This window comes from Lactuca serriola, chromosome 8 (assembly GCF_051521515.1).
Source record: "Lactuca serriola cultivar US96UC23 chromosome 8, Lser_US96UC23_V15, whole genome shotgun sequence".
In the NCBI taxonomy this organism is placed as follows: Eukaryota; Viridiplantae; Streptophyta; class Magnoliopsida; order Asterales; family Asteraceae; genus Lactuca; species Lactuca serriola.
Window position 1 is genome coordinate 140,799,370 of NC_136415.1, and position 19,223 is coordinate 140,818,592.

The following is a 19,223-nucleotide window of genomic DNA, read 5'->3' on the forward strand; positions in this document are numbered from 1 at the left end:
CTTTAGTGAAAACATATTTATTCGTCAATTTCTTATATAGCTGGGGCAAATATAGTTTTATTCATAAACTATTAAGTTAAGTGTAAATTATTTGTGTAAACATTGCAAACAAAGAATTAAAGGTAATTTATTTCTTAGTGACAAATACAAAAGGGTTTGCTATTTATGTACAAAAAAAAAATGAAATATTGAGATTGTAGAAACTAGTTGCCGTTTAACGGTTTAAGAACCGGAAGTCCGGAACCCACACAGGCACGCACGAAAGGAAAAGTTGGCAAAGTTGCGTCGAGTTAACGCACCGATCTAAATCGATTCGAACCGGAATCCCACCTTCCTTCCCGAATCCTTTTCCGTATGCACTACCTTCTCCACTTATAAATCGTCATTCCTGTTTTTCCTTGCGGTGATCTCCGACTTCTTGATACTGCAATTTGGGGAGCGTATACCGAAGATCAGTCATGTCGTTCAGATTCCGAGGAGGGGTACGTATTGATCCAATATTTTCTATTATCTGTTATTATGTTATTGTGCTTCCGAGATTATGCTCGATTCTGCATTTCGACTTCCTATTCCGTTCGAAATCACTGTCGGGATTGCTATTTCTATTTGTGTAATATTTATGGTGTTCGACGAAATGTCCGCCGGGTGCCTTGTTTTAATTTTTGTTTCTGATTCTAAGGTTCTTACGTATACGGTGTTTGATTCACAGTCGAATGCTTCTTCTGGGATGGGTGTAGCTGAGCACTGCAAGGGCACGTTTCTGGAACTACAAAGGAAAAAGGCTCACCGATATGTAATCTTTAAGATCGACGAGAAGAAAAACCAAGTTGTTGTTGAAAAAACAGGCAGCCCTGCTGAGAGTTACGAAGATTTCACATCAGCTTTGCCAGAAAACGATTGCAGATATGCCGTCTATGACTTTGACTTTGTGACTTCCGATAACTGTCAAAAGAGCAAGATATTCTTCATCGCCTGGTTAGCTTTTCTTGTTACATGTAGACTTAGGATCATATTTTATTGTTTGTATCCTTTAATTTATATTGTTTGATTTAGGTCACCTGAATCGTCTAGGATCCGTGCCAAAATGCTTTATGCAACATCTAAAGGCCGCCTCAGACACGACTTAGATGGCGTTCACTATGAGATTCAGGCTACTGATTCTACAGAAATGGAGCTCGATGTGCTTAGAGAACGCGTCTACTGATTTTTCTTTATGCACTTTTTAAGCTAGCCTTTTAGTGTTAATCGGATCTTTTTGTGTAGTTTGTAACACATCGTTATACAAATATGCATGGTTGTTTTGTGGTGTTTTTTTTTTTTTATGTATATTGGTTGTCTTATGTAGTTTGTATACATGACAAAATAAAACAGCTTGTAGTTGTACTCTTTTGCATTCATCGGACTAATGTGTCAGTCACACGCAAGTTACACTTTATAAAACTAAAAAGGTAGGAGGATTGTTATTAATGGTGTACTTAATGGGCCGATACATACAACTCTACCTAAGCCCGTGAATCATTGGTTTCGTTCTTGGACTCACCGGTGATTTCCTCAAGCGACTTCCCTTTTGATTCTGGGACTAACAAAGTACACAAAGTTCCCAAAAGGTTAACCACTCCCAACACAATCAGTGAGTTTTTCACTCCAATACCCGGTGGATAACCCGCATCTGTCTTGGCCGGATCTTGATTCTGAGCCAAATACAAGAACCCAAAAGCACCCACCATCGCCCCAAGCTTCCCCGATGCAGCTGAGATACCATGGCAGGTCGACCTCACCCTCGCCGGAAAAATCTCCGCCGGGACCACAAACGTAGTGGTGTTCGGGCCGAAATTGGCAAAGAAGAAAGTGAAGGAGTACATGACAACGAATTTGATGTTGTTTTCAGGACGAGTCCAGTGGTCGTAAGGGAAAGCTAACGCGAACATGAAGATGGTCATCATCGAGAACCCGATTATCTGAATCGTGAATCTTCCAATCCTATCGATCAAGAACACGGTGAACCAGTAACCGGGAACAGTACTACATAGCGCAATTAGTGTTTGAGCTCTTGCGATTCTGTACACTTCTTCAATCGCGTTCATTGTTTTTGCTGGTGGGATCCACCCAATAGCGGTGAATATGTCTTTTTGGAAAAGATTTTGACTGTAGAAAGCGATGTCGAGTAGAAACCAAGTGGTGGTGGTTCCAAGCAAGTGTTTCCCGTGTTGTTTGAGGAACTTTTTAGAAAAAAGCCCATAGTCTTCCTCGGATTTTGCGTTTACTTTTTGTTGATCGGATTCGATTTCAACATTCAACACTTTAGACATGTCGGAAGCGGCTTTGGTGGCGTTCTTGGCCACCAGAGCGGTGTAACGGGCGGTTTCCGGCATCTTCGATCTTGAATAGAAAGTGAGGAGAGCCGGGAGAGCTCCAGCCATTAAGATGATCCTCCAGACATAATCAGCTTCGGGAACCGTTGATTTCAACGGATCGATTTCGTACGCTGGAGCTTTGTAACTTGAATTGAACACAGATGAAATTATAATCGCGAACACACCACCTCCTAAAATCCCAAACCCTTGCATTGCGAAAACCGCCGCGATAAACCCACCGCGTGTTTTTTTGTTTGAATATTCTGACATTATGGTGGCAGAGAGCGGGTAATCGCCGCCAATCCCGAACCCGAGCCAGAACCGGAAAAAGCAGAGAGTGGTCAACACTGATTTTGGAGAGCTCCCAAAGGATAAACCGGAAGCTATAGAGCAAAGACACATTAGCATGAGTGTGATGCCATACACCTTCTTCCTTCCGAGCTTATCCCCGAGCCACCCGAAGAATAGTTGACCGGCGAGGGTTCCGGTGAGGGCTACACCGTTGACCATGGCGGAGACATTTGGCGGTAAGCTTCCAGGCTTCGGTGAGCCTGGTTTTGTGTAGTAAATGCGGCCAAGCATTTTGGTTACGAGAGAGATGCAGAAGAGATCGTAGGCGTCTGTGAAAAACCCCATCCCTGCGATCACTATCGCTGTGAAATGATACCATTGAGTTTTGGCGCCATCCAGAGCATTCAGAACTTTCAAATTTCCAGCTGTCGACATTTTTCTTAATTACTTCCGGAAACTTCTCCGGTTTCCAAAAACCCTAATTCTTCAACAAGATATCGTCAAACTCTGCAATCACACACACGGAATTCATTAGTTTCATGAATCAATCGTCTCCAATTGATCAGTAAAGGTACGATTCTTCATGCACTACGAAGACCTGTAAAATCATCTTCGAATTAACTCAAAAGTCGCCAATAATTAAAATCAAATTTCTATGCATGATTCATCGATAACACCAATCAATAGTCTCCAACTGATCACTAAAGGTATAATTCAGTCCATATAATTTCAACGTTCTGTTTGATCTTCAAATCAGTACAGTTACGATTAGCATATATTACTAAGATCTCTAACAGAGATCATTATCCTCCACATAACAGAAAATCGTCATTAATTGAAATCGAGTTTATGTACGAAAAAAAAAAAACAGAGGAAGTGTGTGCTTGTGATTCATGCATGCATGCATGTCAATACTCAACAAAATAATAAGAATTAAGAATTGAACACTAAAATTTTCAGTAGAATCAGAAGAAATCAAAGAAAACGACGTACTGAAGGAATTTTCGAAGTAAATAATGAACTGATACAGACCTTTTTGTCTTTCTGAAGATCTTCCGGAAGGTGATGGAAGTATTGGGGGCGCTGATGTTTAGATTTTATATGCAACAAACAAATAGTGTAATTAAGTATCTTCTACGGTATATTCTTTCGCGTTTCGGCATCTTTTTCAGCTCGAAATTTCGACTCCACCTTCTGTGGGTTGAATGTAACCATCAATACTTTATCATACACTTTTCAGTAAAATAATAAATCTTGCAACAGTATTTACATCATTTTTAATAAATTATATATCCAAATTCTAAAAAATGTATATTAAATTAAATAGACTAAAAGAATATTGATAAGTCATAACAATATCAAATATAAATAATGTTAAATTCTAAGAAGTATAGAATAGTGTAGCAAATAATGGATGAAATCATATTCATCAAACTTTATAGAAATTAATATTATCAGATATTCATAAATAACGATTTATTTTCAATAAAAAACCAGTGTACTAAATTTTTACAGTTAATGATACTTAAAATATGTTATTTTTTAGTACAGCTATATATTTATTATATAAATTAATCATGTGTGTTGAATGAGATTTTTGTGGAGGAAATTATTATACAAAGTCAAGAGTTGTTATAGAACGATATGAGAACTTAACGGGAAAACAAACAACTAACTGCCTATCGAACAAGTCTATATATTTTTTTTTAAATAGCAGACAAATAAAAACAGCTTAATATGATTTATCAAAAAAGATTATAAATCCGTTAAACTCGTCACAACTATTTCCATATTCAAGTATTCAATAGCATCATCAACATACCCTATAAATTTCATTGAAATGGGTAGAAGTAGGGATGAGCAACGGGCCGGACCCGTACCGGCCCGAAGACCGAAAATCATGAATTACTTTATCTGAAAACCAGACCGTCTTTAGGTGTATCAGGTCTGGGTTCGGTCCGGTCCGGTTTCGGGTACTAAAGCGGGTTTTGGGTTTTGGGTCGAATTAAACTTTGGCAGTGTTCTTTACGATTTCGATCCAGTCCTGTTCCGGGCACAAAATTGGGTTTCACATATTTGTTGTTTACAGTCTCGGGTTTTGTTGGTCATGTTATTTTCTAGACTCTAGCATACTATTTTAAATTATAATCTTACTAGCTTACATCCATTATTCGTATCTTTGTTGTTTGGACAATTTGACTGAAAAATACATAAAAGAAGATGAATGCAAAGGTAAAAAGTAAAATTATATTAATTTGATTTTTTTTAAATTTGATTTCTCACAAAATTATATGTTACTCAATGTACTGTAATGAAATAAATGTTATTAATTTTATGTTGTGTTCTTCAAAAAAAATACAAAGTATTTTGGTGAAAAAAATAAAATATTATTATAATCAATTAATCATACATTTTTAATTAAATATTTCACTTACTTCATATTAAAATTTCTTATTTGTTGTATATAATCATTAGATGACGAGAATAATAATGACTTAGATCCTTCAAATTCATTTTTTTTCTATTTGGAAATGTCATAAATATATGGTTATATTACTAATAAATATTTGTAAGTGATATCTATAAAAGAATTTAAGGTGAAAATGTTTTCTGGTCCGGTCCAAGTTAAATATCGTTCTAAGTACAGTCTGGGCCAAACCTGAAACCAGCTTAGTGGTAAAACAAAACCCGAAAACGGCCCACTAATATGAATATCCGGTCCGATCCCGATTTTTTCTGGTTTCAACCGGTCCAAGGGATCGTAAGTTTCATACTTAAGTAGAAACAGTAAATATGGAAAGTTTGTCTTGCCTAAGAATGAGTGCTTCACTTTAATGACTATTTTCTTTAATATATGGTAATCCATCGCAAAATCTCATTAAATCCATTTACGATCTATTTTGATAATCGACAAAATTTGTAATTTAGATCCAATATAGATTTACATGTTATTTTGACCCTAAATGGTAATTACTAACTGGTACATTGTTTTGACTTTGAACACCAAAAAGTGCATCGATGTGAAATGGAACTTTAACTTACGCAAGTATTAAAATTTTCTTCTTCCAGAATTCTTTTTTTTTTTTTTTTTTTTTTTTTTAAATTAGAAATAACACAAACAAAAATATGAGGATTGACAAAATTAATGGCCAAGTAAATATGTGTTAGATAACGGATCGTATAGCCAGTTGATTCGTAACATATTTCGTTGACTCGTTTTGAACTTTATTATAAATAATTTACGCATCAGATATAGACGGTTACTAACTATATTAATAAAATGATGATAAATTTTAAATAAAGTGATTTGTAAAATTGTAAGCAAAATGTATTTATTTATTTATTTATTTTTTTGTCATTCGACTCGTTTCATTCGTAATCTTCAGGTTTTACTCGTTATAAACGATAAAAATATAAAAGACAACTAATAACTCAATAAACATTTTCCATCATGTCCATCTCTAGACTTAAGGTGGTGGAGCCGTCCAAAAGATGAGACGGGTAAGGCTATACGGAGTGCTAACAACGTGAAGGTGTCAAAATGATGGTCATCTCAGCACAACACCCCTCGACCGCCACCACTGGGATGGTCTTCACGCATAGAGGAGGAGGAGGAGGAGAGAGAGAGAGAGAGAGAGAGAGAGAGAGAGAGAGAGAGAGGATATATCAGTTGTAGCTCGCATCATGGTCAACAACAACCATGTCCACCGCGCCACCCTTGGGGCGATGTTCACTACCATAACGTGCATGATGTGCACCTTATCACCTCCCACTCCGGTCTAGCCTAAGGGAAGGTACCACTGGTACCGCCAGTGTATCATCTTCTTCGACAATAAGGTATCGCCAAAATAAGATGAGGTGGGTTTATTTACATGTGAAACTCTATTTCTCTCTCTCATATGGTTGTTGAAAGTTCAAAAAAAAATTATCTTTTTACCAATATAAATATTCCGTTGTTCATTTAATGTGAACGGAGAACAATACAAACATGGTTACTATCTTGTCGATAAGATATATCCAACTTGGATGGTATTGTCTCAAGTGATTGGTCGTGTAATTAGTTTGGAGTTGTCGGCCTTTGTTAAAGGTTGCCAAATCTGGGATGGTCCATTTATGCTAATGAGGTTATTGCGTGGAGAAATCTTCTCTTCAGCGTCTCATGATTTTCCAAGTGGATTTTGAGAAAGCTTATGATTCGCTTTCTTAGGATTATTTCTTTGAAGTAATGAATATCATGGGCGTTGGTTATATTTAGTGCAGGTGGATTAGGGCGCTTTTGTCTTCGGCTAGAGCTTCGTTTCTAGTTAATGGGTTTCCTACACTAGAGTTTCCTACCAGAAAGGGGTTGAGGTAGGGAGACCTGCTTTCTCTTTTTCTTTTCATTATGGATATGGAGGGTCTTCATGTGGATCTTGTTATACATAAGCGCGAAGGCTGTTTTGGTGGCATTAAAATCAATGGGATGGAGGAAGAGATATCTCACTTATTCTATGATGATGATGATGTCTTGTTGTATCCGTGGATGTTGAGAATGCTAAAAGGATCGTTAGAATCCTTAGATTTTTCTTTCTGGCTTTGGATCTTGAAATCAACTTATTGAAAATTAAGTTGATTTGTTTTGGGGTTCCGATGCCTGAAGTTGAGGTTACGACTCTTGTGATTTGGTGTGAGGTTTTGTCCTTGCCTTTTATGCACCTAGGGGTGGTGGTTCGTTAGAACATGTCGATGTTTTCTTCTTGGTTGGGTTTGTTGGATCGTTTCTCTAAGATACTTTACTTGGAAAGCAAAGTTTCTCTCTATTGGTGGTCGTCTTACGTTGTTAAAATCAGTTCTTGGGTTTATTAGGACTTATTCCATGTCTATTTTCCCAGTTCCAATTTTGGTTTTTGTTAAACATGACTCGATCGTTTGGATCATGTTCATGGAGCATTTGAAGCAATTGGAACTAAATGGAGAACTTAGGGTTCATGGATCATGTGACAAAGGAACAAATCATCAAAGAAAGGAATGGATTGACTGACAAAGGAATGGATCAAGTGCCAAAGGAACAGATCATTCAGAAGGGGGTTTGAAGCAACTGGAAGAAGTTTGGAGCACTTGGGAGTGATATGGAGAAACAAGGGAACCTTGTTGTACTTGGGAGTGATATGGAGCAATAAGGGAACCTTGTTGTGCCATATGATAAAGGGATGGGCCAAGAGTTATGCTCTTACGCCATGACACTCTCTCTTGCGCCATCATGGTCACTCTTGGGCCATCATGTTCACTCTTGCGCCAAGAGGCTTGTTGTTGCGCATGGTGATGCTGTTGCTCAAAGTTTGATGTTCTTGCTCCATCTATATTCCTTGTTGTGCCATCTAGAGATGCTGTTGCGCCATATGGAGATGTTGTTACGCCATGGAGTTGCTGTTGCGCCATGATGGCGCAAGTTGGATTATCTTGGTCCTTGATGAGACAAGTATGTTATGAAGTCCTCTATGATGCTCAAGATCGTTCAAGGTTGGTATTGCTCAATGATTACACCATGTTGTGCCACCATGATGGTTGTTGGGCCATTAGTGTTCAGGATGTGCCACTTATACATCATGATGCTCCACTATGGCACAAGATGCTCCATCATGTGTGTTGTTGATGCTCATGAGTTGTATGACATGGATGAATGTTCCATAAGATGATGCATGGCAGATTATGATTGGTTGACACCTTTTATGGGCCTATGGGCCAATGGGCTTGGCCCTTTAGAATTTTAGGTCTGATCCCTCAAGTATAAATAGGGATGCATGCTAGGTCATTTTTTCATTTTATATCTTGAATTCTAGAGTGATAGGCGAATCTTTGTGTGTTTGTACTTGTAACCTCTGTTTGAGAGATCTGAAATAAAATAATTCTCCCCTCCTGCTCGTGGACGTGGATCACCTTGACCGAACCACATAAATAATGTGTCTAACGTGTGCTTATAGTTTTTCTAGTTATCCGGTTTACTTCCTAACAAGTGGTATCAAAGTTACGGTTTGTATTCCTGTGATTGAAGATGTCTACTCACAAGTTTGATTTGGAGAAGTTCAATGGTTCAAATGAATTCACTTTGTGGAAGGTGAACATGAGGGCTCTTCTGGTTCAACAAGGCTGTGCGACGTCCTTGGATGGAGAGGCAAAACTGCCAAAGGACATGGCGGCTGAGAAGAAGGCGGACATTCTGACGAAGGCACATAGTGTCATTCTATTGAGCTTGACAAATGAAGAACTGAGGGAGGTCGTGGATCAAACAATTGCTTTTAAGCAGTGAGATAAACTTTGTGATAAGTACCAGAACAACTATCTGACGAACAGGTTGTATGAGAAGCAAAGGTTGTACACTCTCAGAATGCCTGAAAGTACCCAAGTGAAAGATCATTTGGATAACTTCAATTTCATTATCTTGGATCTACAAGGTGTTGATGTGAAGATTAAAGATGAAGATCAAGCGCTCATTCTCTTATGTTCTCTTCCTAACTTATATGAGAATTTTGTTGATACCATGCTCTATGGTAGGACAACGATCACTATGAATGATGTGAAGGACTCTTTAATGTCCAAGGAACTAAAAAGAAAAGTTTCAGGTGGAGAGGAGGTGTCGAGTTCGGGTTTATTTGCAAGGAAAAGGAGGATAGAAGAGAGGAAAGGGGGAAACAGAGGGAGATCATGTTCTAAATCGAAGTCTAAAGTTTCATCGAATGCCGAGTGTTATAACTGTAAGGAGAAGGGGCACTTCAAGTGAAATTGTCCACATATGAAGGTTGGGAAGTCCAAGAGTGAATCACGAAGCAAATACACTACTGTTGTGGTTCAGGAAATTTTTGATGAAGGGGACGATGGTGATGTACTGATTGTATGCACATCAAGTTCTGCTGATGCTTGGGTCTTGGATTTTGGAGCATCCTATCACATGACGTATAATCGTGACTTGTTCGACTCCTTCAAAGAGTGGGATGGCACAGTCAAGATGGGTGATAATTGTGTGAGCAGTATCAAAGGCAGTGGCATGGTGCAGATCAAGATGCACGATGACATGGCCAAGAAGTTAGAATGTTGGTATGTTCCAGAACTTCGAAAGAATTTAATATCTTTTGGTACATTGGCTAATAATGGGATGAGCTATGATAGTGAAGGTGACTGGGTCAAAGTGACCAAAGGTTCTCTTGTTATAATGAAATGGAAGATGAATCATGGAGGGATCTATATCCTAGAAGGCAGTACGGTTATGGTAACGGTGGCTATCTCCCAATCCTTGAATGAAGGTAATGAAAAGACAAAGTTGTGGCATCGTAGGTTGAGGCACATGAGTGAGAAGGGCATGCAAGTTCTAATAAACAAGAACTTCTTGGTGGAGAGGCTACCAGAAAGATAAAGTTTTGTGAAACTTGCGTTAAAGGAAAGCATCGCAAAGTGAAGTTCGGTACCGATCAACACACAAGCAAGGAAATCTTGGAGTATGCTCACTTAGATCTGTGGGGTCATGCACCAGTGAAGTCTCAAGGAGGATGCTCATACTTTGTGACATTCATTGATGACTATTCAATGAAGGTTTGGTTGTACTTTCTGAAGACCAAAGATGAGGTGTTAGGGAAGTTTAAGGAGTGGAAGACCATGGTTGAGAAAAGGACCGGAAAACAGGTCAAGACTCTGAGGATTGACAATGGGTGGAGTTCTGCAATGCTCCATTTGACATTTTCTGCAAGGCAGATGGTATAGCGAGGCACTGTACTGTACGACACACACCACATCCAAATGGACTGGCATAACAGATGAACCAAACACTCATGCAACGTGCAAGGTGCATGCATATATTTGCTAACTTATCCAAGCAATTTTGGGCGGAAGTAGTTAACAATGCTTGTTATCTGGTGAACAGATCACCATCAACTGCTATTGACTTGAAGAATCCTCAAGAAGTATGGTCTGGGAAACCCTTTGACTATTCTGATTTACGTAGATTTGGATGCCCCGCATATGCTCATGTGAATGATGGTAAACTTGAGCCAAGGGCAATGAAGTGCATATTTATAGGATATGTGACAGGAGTAAAAGGTTATCGATTGTGGTGTACAAAAGAAGGAAGAACTCCTAAATTTATCATGAGCAGAGATATGACCTTTGATGAATCTGCCATGGGTAACCAGGAAGGAGGTGATACAAGTCAAGCAAGGAACAAAGATCAGGGTGCTAGCCAGAAGGTGGAGTTTGCAGCTCAAACTTCAGACAAAGTTGTGATAAGTGACAAAGATTAGGGCGGCAGTGGACAACCTGGACAAGATGATGTTGGATAAGGTGTCTAAGTCCATAACTATATTTGGTATGTACTTGACCCGATTTGACATGGTCCATTTGGGTTGCACTTCACTGGAACAATTTGTATGGATAGTCTTTTGAGAATAGTATAGTTATGATTTATTAATATGTTATAAGTTATAATATATTAATATGAAATCATATTATTTAATTATTATTGATCAAGAATTAATTTGGAATTAATTTAGTTATAAAAAAAGAAACTAATTAAATATGGACTCTTATATATAGAATGGGCCAATGTTCATTTAGGATGGGCTAAGCTTGCATGGAAGTCCATGGAGCTTTTAACCCATGGATCCTATAGAAATGAAAGGTCATGGGTATTAGGGTTTACATGGATGTAACCCTAATCCACCATACTGTATAAAGAGGTCTTTGACACTTGAAATGGAACTAGTGTGTGAGATAAAAAGGGTGGTCCGATTTCAAGAGTGCATCATATTCTCTCCAAGTCTTCCAAGTAGTTTGGTGATTTGTGATTTCACTTGAAGCATTCACATTATTGGTGCTAGGTTCTTGAAGCTCCAAGCAATCAACCACAAGAAAAAGGTATGTCATCCTACCAAGTTTTATATTACTTGTAACCCATGATATGCTTGTTTGGATGAAATCCTTGGAAAATAAAAAGTTTGCATGTATAATAGAGAAAACATAGATCCAAAGTTTCTAGGGTTGCATGTACACCATAAGAGTGTTAGAATGCTCAAATCGCATCAGATGAAACCCGAGAGCAACCCATGGGATCTTTGTCTAGTGGTACTGATGTCGGGAAGGATGATGGGTATGAATAAATAGCAAAGAGAAGGTAAAGGATGGTCATTCAAAAACCTAATAGATATATGGGATGTGTGAATTCAAGTGAACTTGACTCCATTTCTTTTGCTTTAGCAACTGGAGAAGACATTGACACTGAGGAGCCTCAATTGTATAAAGAGGTTGTGACGAGTAAAGAACATAATGACTGGTTAATGGCCATGAATGAAGAAATGCAATCTTTAGAGAAGAATGAAACATGGGGTCTTCTTCCATTACCATAGGGAGCAAAGCTAATGGGATGAAAACGGATCTTTAAAAGAAGGAAGGGATACCAAAAGTTGAACCAGCTAGGTTTAAGGCAAGGTTGGTGGTGAAAGTATTTTATCAGAAAGAAGGAATTGATTATCATGAGGTATTCTCACCGGTCGTGAAGCATAAAACAATTCGGGTTCTTTTGGCCATGGTGAGTGTATTGGATCTGGAGCTTGAGCAGCTCGATGTGAAAACTTCATTTCTTCATGGGAATTTAGAAGAGAAGATTATAATGTCCCATCCAGAAGGGTTTCTTGATTCTAAGAAGGATCATGTATGTTTGCTGAAGAAATCCCTATATGGGTCGAAGCAGTCTCCAAGACAATGGTGCAAGAGATTTGATTCATTCATGTTCTCGAATGGCTACACTCGAAACTGGTTTGACAATTGTGTTTACTTTAAGGAATTGTCAGCAGATTCCTACATATATCTGTTACTATACGTTGATGATATGCTCATCGCAACCAAGGACATGGATGGAATAAATGACTTTAAGGAGACCCTGGAGAATGAGTTTGAGATGAAGGATTTGGGAGAAACAAAGAAGATACTGGGGATGGAGATTCAAAGGGACATAAGATCAGGGTGGTTATGTGTTTCTTTACAAAATTACATTGAGAAAGTCCTGCAATCCTTCAATTGTGATCAGTCCAAGCCAGTTGGAACTCCTTTGACGGCTCACTTTAAACTTGGTCCAAGCACTATACCCACTACTAATGAAGAGAGGAAGTACATGAGCAGGGTTCCATACTCAAGTTCTGTTGGAAATCTCATGTATGCTATGGTCTGTACCAAACCAGATTTTGCTCATGCAGTTAGTGTGGTTAACAAGTTTATGAGTAATCTAGGTAAGACTCATTGGGAAGCTGTAAAGTGGATCTTGCGATACTTGAAGGGAATGACGTATGTTTGCTTGGTGTATGGAGAAAATACGAAGAGTCACTTAGTGGTATATGTTGACTCTGATTATGGTGGTGACTTATTGAAGCGTAGGTCACGGGCGTGCTACATATTCACTTTATTCGGATGTGCCATCAGTTGGAAGTCAATGTTACATGATACCATTGCTTTTTCTACAACTAAATCTGAGTACATGTCCATGATGGAAGGAATAAAGGAGGAGATATGGTTGCAAGGGATTATTCAGAGTCTTGGTCTGAAGGTGGAGAAGCCTGTCTTGTATTGTGATAGTCAAAGTGCTTTGAGTCTTGCAAAGAACCTTGTGTATCACGAGAAGACGAAGCACATTGATGTCAGGCTGAATTTCATTCGAGATATTATGGAAGGAGACAAGTTTTCAATACTGAAGATTGATACCAAGATCAACCCAAAAAATATGTTGAAAAATTCGTTGCCCACGAAGAAGTTCAATCTTTGCTTGGACTTGGTTGATGTTCACAGGAGATAGGTCCCTTCGGGGACGAATGGCAGGAAGGGAGAACAAGTTCTTGTTCGAGGTGGAGTTTAGAGGATAATCAAGTCAAGGTGGAGATTGTTAAATGTGACTCGAGCATTTGGATCAAGTTCATGGAACATTTGGAGCACTTGGAACTAAATGGAGCACTTGGGGTTTATGGAGCATGTGACAAAGGAACGGATCATCTGAGAAAGGAATGGATCGACTGACAAAGGAACGGATCAAGTGCCAAAGGAAGGATCATTCATAAGGGGGTTTGGAGAAACTGGAAGAAGTTTAAAGCACTTGGGAGTGATATGGAGCAACAAGGGAACCTTTTTGTGCCATATGATAAAGGTATGGGCCAAGAGTTATGCTTTTGCACCATGACGCTCTCTCTTGCGCCATCATGTTTACTCTGCGCCATCATGCTTGTTGTTGTGCCATGCATGGTCTTGTTGTGCCATGCATGTTCCTGTTGCGCCATGGTGATGTCGTTGCTCAAATTTTGATGATCTTGCGCCATCTATATTCCTTGTTGTGCCATCTGGATATGCTGTTGCGCCAAGGAGTTATTGTTGTGCCATGATGGCGCAAGTTTGACCATCTTGGTCTGTGATGAACCAAGTATGCTATGAAGTCCTCTATGATGCTCAAAATCATTCAACGATGCTAAGAAGTAGTTTTTTCTCAAGGATTAAACCATGTTGTGTCACCATGATGGTTGTTGGGCCATTATTGTTCATGATTGTAACACCAGTCAAATTTAGGTCAAAGATAATTCCCATAAATATAAAAAACACTTATTATAATCAATTTACTTTAATCTTTAAAAGAAGTTTTCATTCAATACTACAAGTCTATACGATCCCAAAAATATATAGAATGTCTAAATCTGACTTCGCATGAAGTAGTTATGATAAATTCTATCACTATAGCCTTTATAACAAGTGGAATTTATAATAGACTTAGAATTAGCTATTGAAGTCTAAAAGAAAGTTCTAGTACTCGGAAATACCTACGTGTGGATATAAAAACGTCAAAAATGGAGCTCGTATGCAAAAGTTATGACCTTCCGAAGATACATTTGTCTGAGAACATGACGCGTGTCAGAAACCCTAATCTGACTGGACTGACAACGTGAGGAGTCAAACGCCACTTTTCAATCCTAGAAGACACACGAAAAGTCTACGTTAAAGGCTCACGACGTGAGCTTGAATTCTCACGATGTGAGGAGTCAAAACGCCACTAATTGATGGTAGAAAACACCTAAGAAGTCTACGGGGTGACTCATGGAAGCTCACAACATGAGCATGTGAGGCTCACGAAGCGAGAGACCAAAAATCAACCTATAAATAGAAATCTCGACCATTTCCTTCCTTACACCAAAAGTCTTTCATCTCTCTTGTTTTCCGAAGGCCGTGTCGCTTCCCGAGCCCGACGATCATGAACCGCTGTCAGTTTCTAGCTAGATTGTACTCGCAATCACACTTAAGGTGAGTTCGTACCCCTACACTTTTCCAAAATTTTTCTATGTTTTAGGGGGGGGGGGGGAGGGGAATACAAGTAAAACACAAGAAATATTGTGTTTAAAAATATAAATCGTTTATCACGTTCTCTTATACTTTATAAATTATTTACACAAAAATCTAAATAAACGTTATTATCAAACTTATAAACTTTTAAAGTTGTTAAAATACTAAGGGTGCGTTTAGTTGCGGAAAACCAGTTTTCATTTTCTGTTTTCTGTTTTCCGTTTTCAATTTTCGTTTTTCGTTTTCATTGGAAAATTTAGAAAATGCGTTTAGTTAAATCGTATTCGTTTTTCATTTTGTGTTTCAGAAAATTAAAAAACGCGTTTAGATGTGAATTTTTCTATCGGTTTTCATTTTTTGTTATTTTAACTAATATCACAACGTCCATCCCACCCACCCCCACCTACCCCACCCACCCTGTAACATCCCCCTCTGGCACGTATCACAATATTGTCCGTTTTGGGCCACTCGGCACGAGGACTTCCCAGGGGGCCACCCATCCTGGTACTACTCCCGCCCGAGCACGCTTAACTGCAGAGTTCTTATGGGATCTGCTGCCCTCACGGCTTTAAAACGCGTTGTGACAAAGAAGGTATCCACACCCCTTTATAAGGAAAGGTTTCGTTCTCCTTCCAAGCCGATGTGGGATCAGATCTAACCCACTTTCACCCCCCATTATAGGGTTCGACGTCCCCGTCGAACACATCGACCCATGCCCTAGCTCTGATACCATTTGTAACATCCCCCTCTGGCACGTATCACAATATTGTCCGCTTTGGACCGCTCGGCACGAGGACTTCCCAGGGGGTCACCCATCCTGGTACTACTCCCGCCCGAGCACGCTTAACTACAGAGTTCTTGTGGGAGAACTAAGCATTCCTTATAAGAACTCTGCAGTTAAGCGTGCTCGGGCGGGAGTAGTACCAGGATGGGTGACCCCCTGGGAAGTCCTCGTGCCGAGCGGTCCAAAGCGGACAATATTGTGATACGTGCCAGAGGGGGATGTTACACATATACACGGACCATAAGAGCTTGTAGTATCTGATGGATCAGCCAACCTGAATATGCGCCAGAGGAGATGGTTGGATGTGGTAAAGGATTATGAGTGTGAGATCCTGTACTACCCGGACAAGGCTAATATGGTAGCTGATGCCCTGAGTCGTAGGGCGGAGAGTGCCCCGTTACGAGATGTTTGTTTAAGATTGGCAGTGATGACCCCAGTGTTGGATACCATTCAGGAGGCCCAGATAGAGGCCATGAGACTGGAGAACCGCAAAAAAGAGCGGGTGATCAGGTAGATATTTGAGTTCGTTGGCGATAGCCATGGGCTTGTGACTTTTCAGGGTCGGATTTGGGTGTTGTTTGGAGGCGGGGCACGTACCATTCTGATGGAGGAGGCGCATAGATCGAGGTTCTTGATCCACCCTGGGGCCACTAAGATGTATTTGGACCTGAAGATCCACCCTGGTTTCGTTCTCCTTCCAAGCCGATGTGGGATCAGATCTAACCCACTTTCACCCCCCATTATAGGGTTCGACGTCCCCGTCGAACACATCGACCCATGCCCTAGCTCTGATACCATTTGTAACATCCCCCTCTAGCACATATCACAATATTGTCCGCTTTGGACCGCTCGGCACGAGGACTTCCCGGGGGGTCACCCATCCTGGTACTACTCCCGCCCGAGCACGCTTAACTGCAGAGTTCTTGTGGGAGAACTAAGCATTCCTTATAAGAACTCTGCAGTTAAGCGTGCTCGGGCGGGAGTAGTACCAGGATGGGTGACCCCCTGGGAAGTCCTCGTGCCGAGCGGTCCAAAGCGGACAATATTGTGATACGTGCCAAAGGGGGATGTTACACATATACACGGACCACAAGAGCTTGTAGTATCTGATGGATTAGCCAACCTGAATATGCGCCAGAGGAGATGGTTGGATGTGGTAAAGGATTATGAGTGTGAGATCCTGTACTACCCGGACAAGGCTAATATGGTAGCCGATGCCCTGAGTCGTAGGGCGGAGAGTGCCCCGTTACGAGATGTTTGTTTAAGATTGGCAGTGATGACCCCGGTGTTGGACACCATTCGGGAGGCCCAGATAGAGGCCATGAGACCGGAGAACCGCAAAAGAGAGCGGGTGATCAGGTAGATATTTGAGTTCGTTGGCGATAGCCGTGGGCTTATGACTTTTCAGGGTCGGATTTGGGTGTTGTTTGGAGGCGGGGCACATACCATTCTGATGGAGGAGGCGCATAGATCGAGGTTCTTGATCCACCCTGGGGCCACTAAGATGTATTTGGACCTGAAGAGGGAGTATCGGTGGCCCTGTATGAAGAGGGATATCGCGTGGTTCGTAGAGAGGGGCTTGACCTGTCGCAGAGTGAAGGCCCAACACCAGCGTCCGCATGGAAAGTTGTAGCCACTTGAAGTTCCCGAGTGGAAGTGGGAATAAATTTCCATGGATTTTATCACCAAATTGCCAAGGACTGCGAGGGGAGTCGATGCAATTTGGGTGATTGTTGATCGGCTAATGAAGAGCGCTCACTTTCTTGCTATCAGTGAGAACTTTTCTGCTGAGAGGCGGGCAGAGTTATATGTGAGAGAGGTGGTATCGCGACATGGAGTGCTGATCTCGATCGTGTCAGATCGAGATGTGTGTTTCACTTCCAGATTCTGGAAGAAATTCCATGAGGAGTTGGGTACAAGACTGCATTTTAGTACCGCATACCACCCACAGACGGACGATCAGAGTGAGCGGACGATTCAAACGCTCGAAGACATGCTGAGAGCATGTGTGATGGACTTCGGAGGAAGTTGGGACACGTATTTGTCGTTGGCTGAGTTTTCTTATAACAACAGCCACCATTCAAGTATCGGCATGCCTCCCTTTGAGTTGTTGTACGAGAGGAGGTGTCAGACTCCCATATGCTGGGGAGAGGCCGGGCAGCGAGTGATGGGCAGCACTGAGTTAGTGCTTCAAACGACTGAGCAGATATAACAGGTCAGACAGAGGTTGTTGACAGCTCAGAGTCGCCAGAAGAGTTATGCGGATAGGCGACGATCCGAGCTTGAGTTCCAGGTGGGGGATTTTGTACTCCTGAAGGTATCTCCTTGGAAAGGAGTGATCCGATTCAGGAAGAGGGGCAAGCTGGGGCCTCGGTACATCGGTCCGTTCAGGGTGACCGCGAAGGTAGGCAGTGTAGCATATCATTTGGAGCTACCTGTGGAGTTGAGTCAGATCCATGATACCTTCCACGTGTCTCAGTTGAGGAAGTGTATATCTGAAGAGACGACGGTGGTACCGTTGGAGGATATTCAGGTGGATGCCATCCTGAATTATGTTGAAAGGCCAGTTGCAATTGTGTATCGGCAGATCAAGGTTCTGAGGAACAAGGAGGTGCCCCTGGTGCAGGTCCAGTGGGAACATCGGAGAGGGTCCGAGCTGACTTGGGAGCCGGAGTTAGAGATGCGCGAGCAGCATCCAGAGTTGTTTGTGGAGTAAGACTTCGAGGGAGAAGTATGATTCTAGTGGAGGATAATTGTAACACCTGGAATTCCAGGTATTATATTTTATCATTTATTTTTGAGAAAAAGAGAGGGACTCGACGAGTTGAGTCGTAGACTCGTCGAGTAGGACCACAATTGCTGATTGGATTAATGAACGGACTCGAAGAGTCGGAAAGGGTGGACTCGACGAGTCCGCGGTGTGGATTGAAACCCTAATTCTCGGGGTCTGTGCCCTATTTAAAGGCCTTTATGGCCTCCATTTGCGGCTACTAGTCCTAAGAGAGAAACCCTAGAGAGCTTGACTGAGTTGTGAGAGAGGTTGAGCTATTGTGATCATTTTTGGTGTGATTTTGCAAGGAGAAAGTGTTTCCAGCAAGGTCAAGAGGATTGCATTTCAGTGGGTTTTTAGCTGGATCTTCAATTTTGAGGTAGCTATTCGATCTTATCCTTCTGTTTTGCTTAAGGGAATTGAATTTAGGGTTTTCTAACCCCCCACTTTTTGGCTTGAGGTCCAGAGAGCCTGAACCATTATGCTTTTTGTGGTTCTATGGAGGAAATGGACATAGGTTGCCATGTTAGAAGGGATTTCACCAAAATAAGCCTTGGGAGCAATGCATGTGTAGCAAGATTCGACCTTTACGTGTTTATTGGTCATGGGGAAGTCATATATATAGATTAGAGAAGCAGATCTGACCTCAGGAGGTCAGATGAGTGTTGTCATGGGAGGAACTCGCCGAGCCCAT

General features: G+C 40.9%; 1 protein-coding gene and 1 pseudogene across 2 annotated transcripts; one reads left to right on the forward strand and one right to left on the reverse strand.

Moving 5' to 3' along the window:
• Positions 1-240: 240 nt before the first annotated feature.
• Positions 241-1,310, forward strand: LOC145065485 (actin-depolymerizing factor-like). The gene is made up of 3 exons (XM_079012472.1): positions 241-482; positions 710-975; positions 1,054-1,310. Exons 1-3 carry the CDS (start codon positions 459-461, stop codon positions 1,202-1,204), a joined length of 441 nt encoding a protein of 146 aa, XP_078868598.1. The 5' UTR covers positions 241-458; the 3' UTR covers positions 1,205-1,310.
• An 8-nt stretch (positions 1,311-1,318) lies between these two features.
• LOC145065484 (putative inorganic phosphate transporter 1-7 pseudogene) lies at positions 1,319-3,794 on the reverse strand (annotated as a pseudogene). The gene is made up of 2 exons (XR_013688435.1): positions 3,678-3,794; positions 1,319-3,152 (listed from the first exon to the last, which is right to left on the reverse strand). The product of XR_013688435.1 is annotated as a putative inorganic phosphate transporter 1-7 pseudogene (transcript).
• Positions 3,795-19,223: the final 15,429 nt, after the last annotated feature.

Bases quoted from the DNA above. Each gene is read 5' to 3' on its own strand.
- LOC145065485 (XM_079012472.1), top strand. From the start codon at position 459: ATGTCGTTCAGATTCCGAGGAGGG. The intron at 483-709 runs GTACGTATTGAT...TTTGATTCACAG, and splicing joins CGTTCAGATTCCGAGGAGGG to TCGAATGCTTCTTCTGGGAT. The intron at 976-1,053 runs GTTAGCTTTTCT...TGTTTGATTTAG, and splicing joins AAGATATTCTTCATCGCCTG to GTCACCTGAATCGTCTAGGA.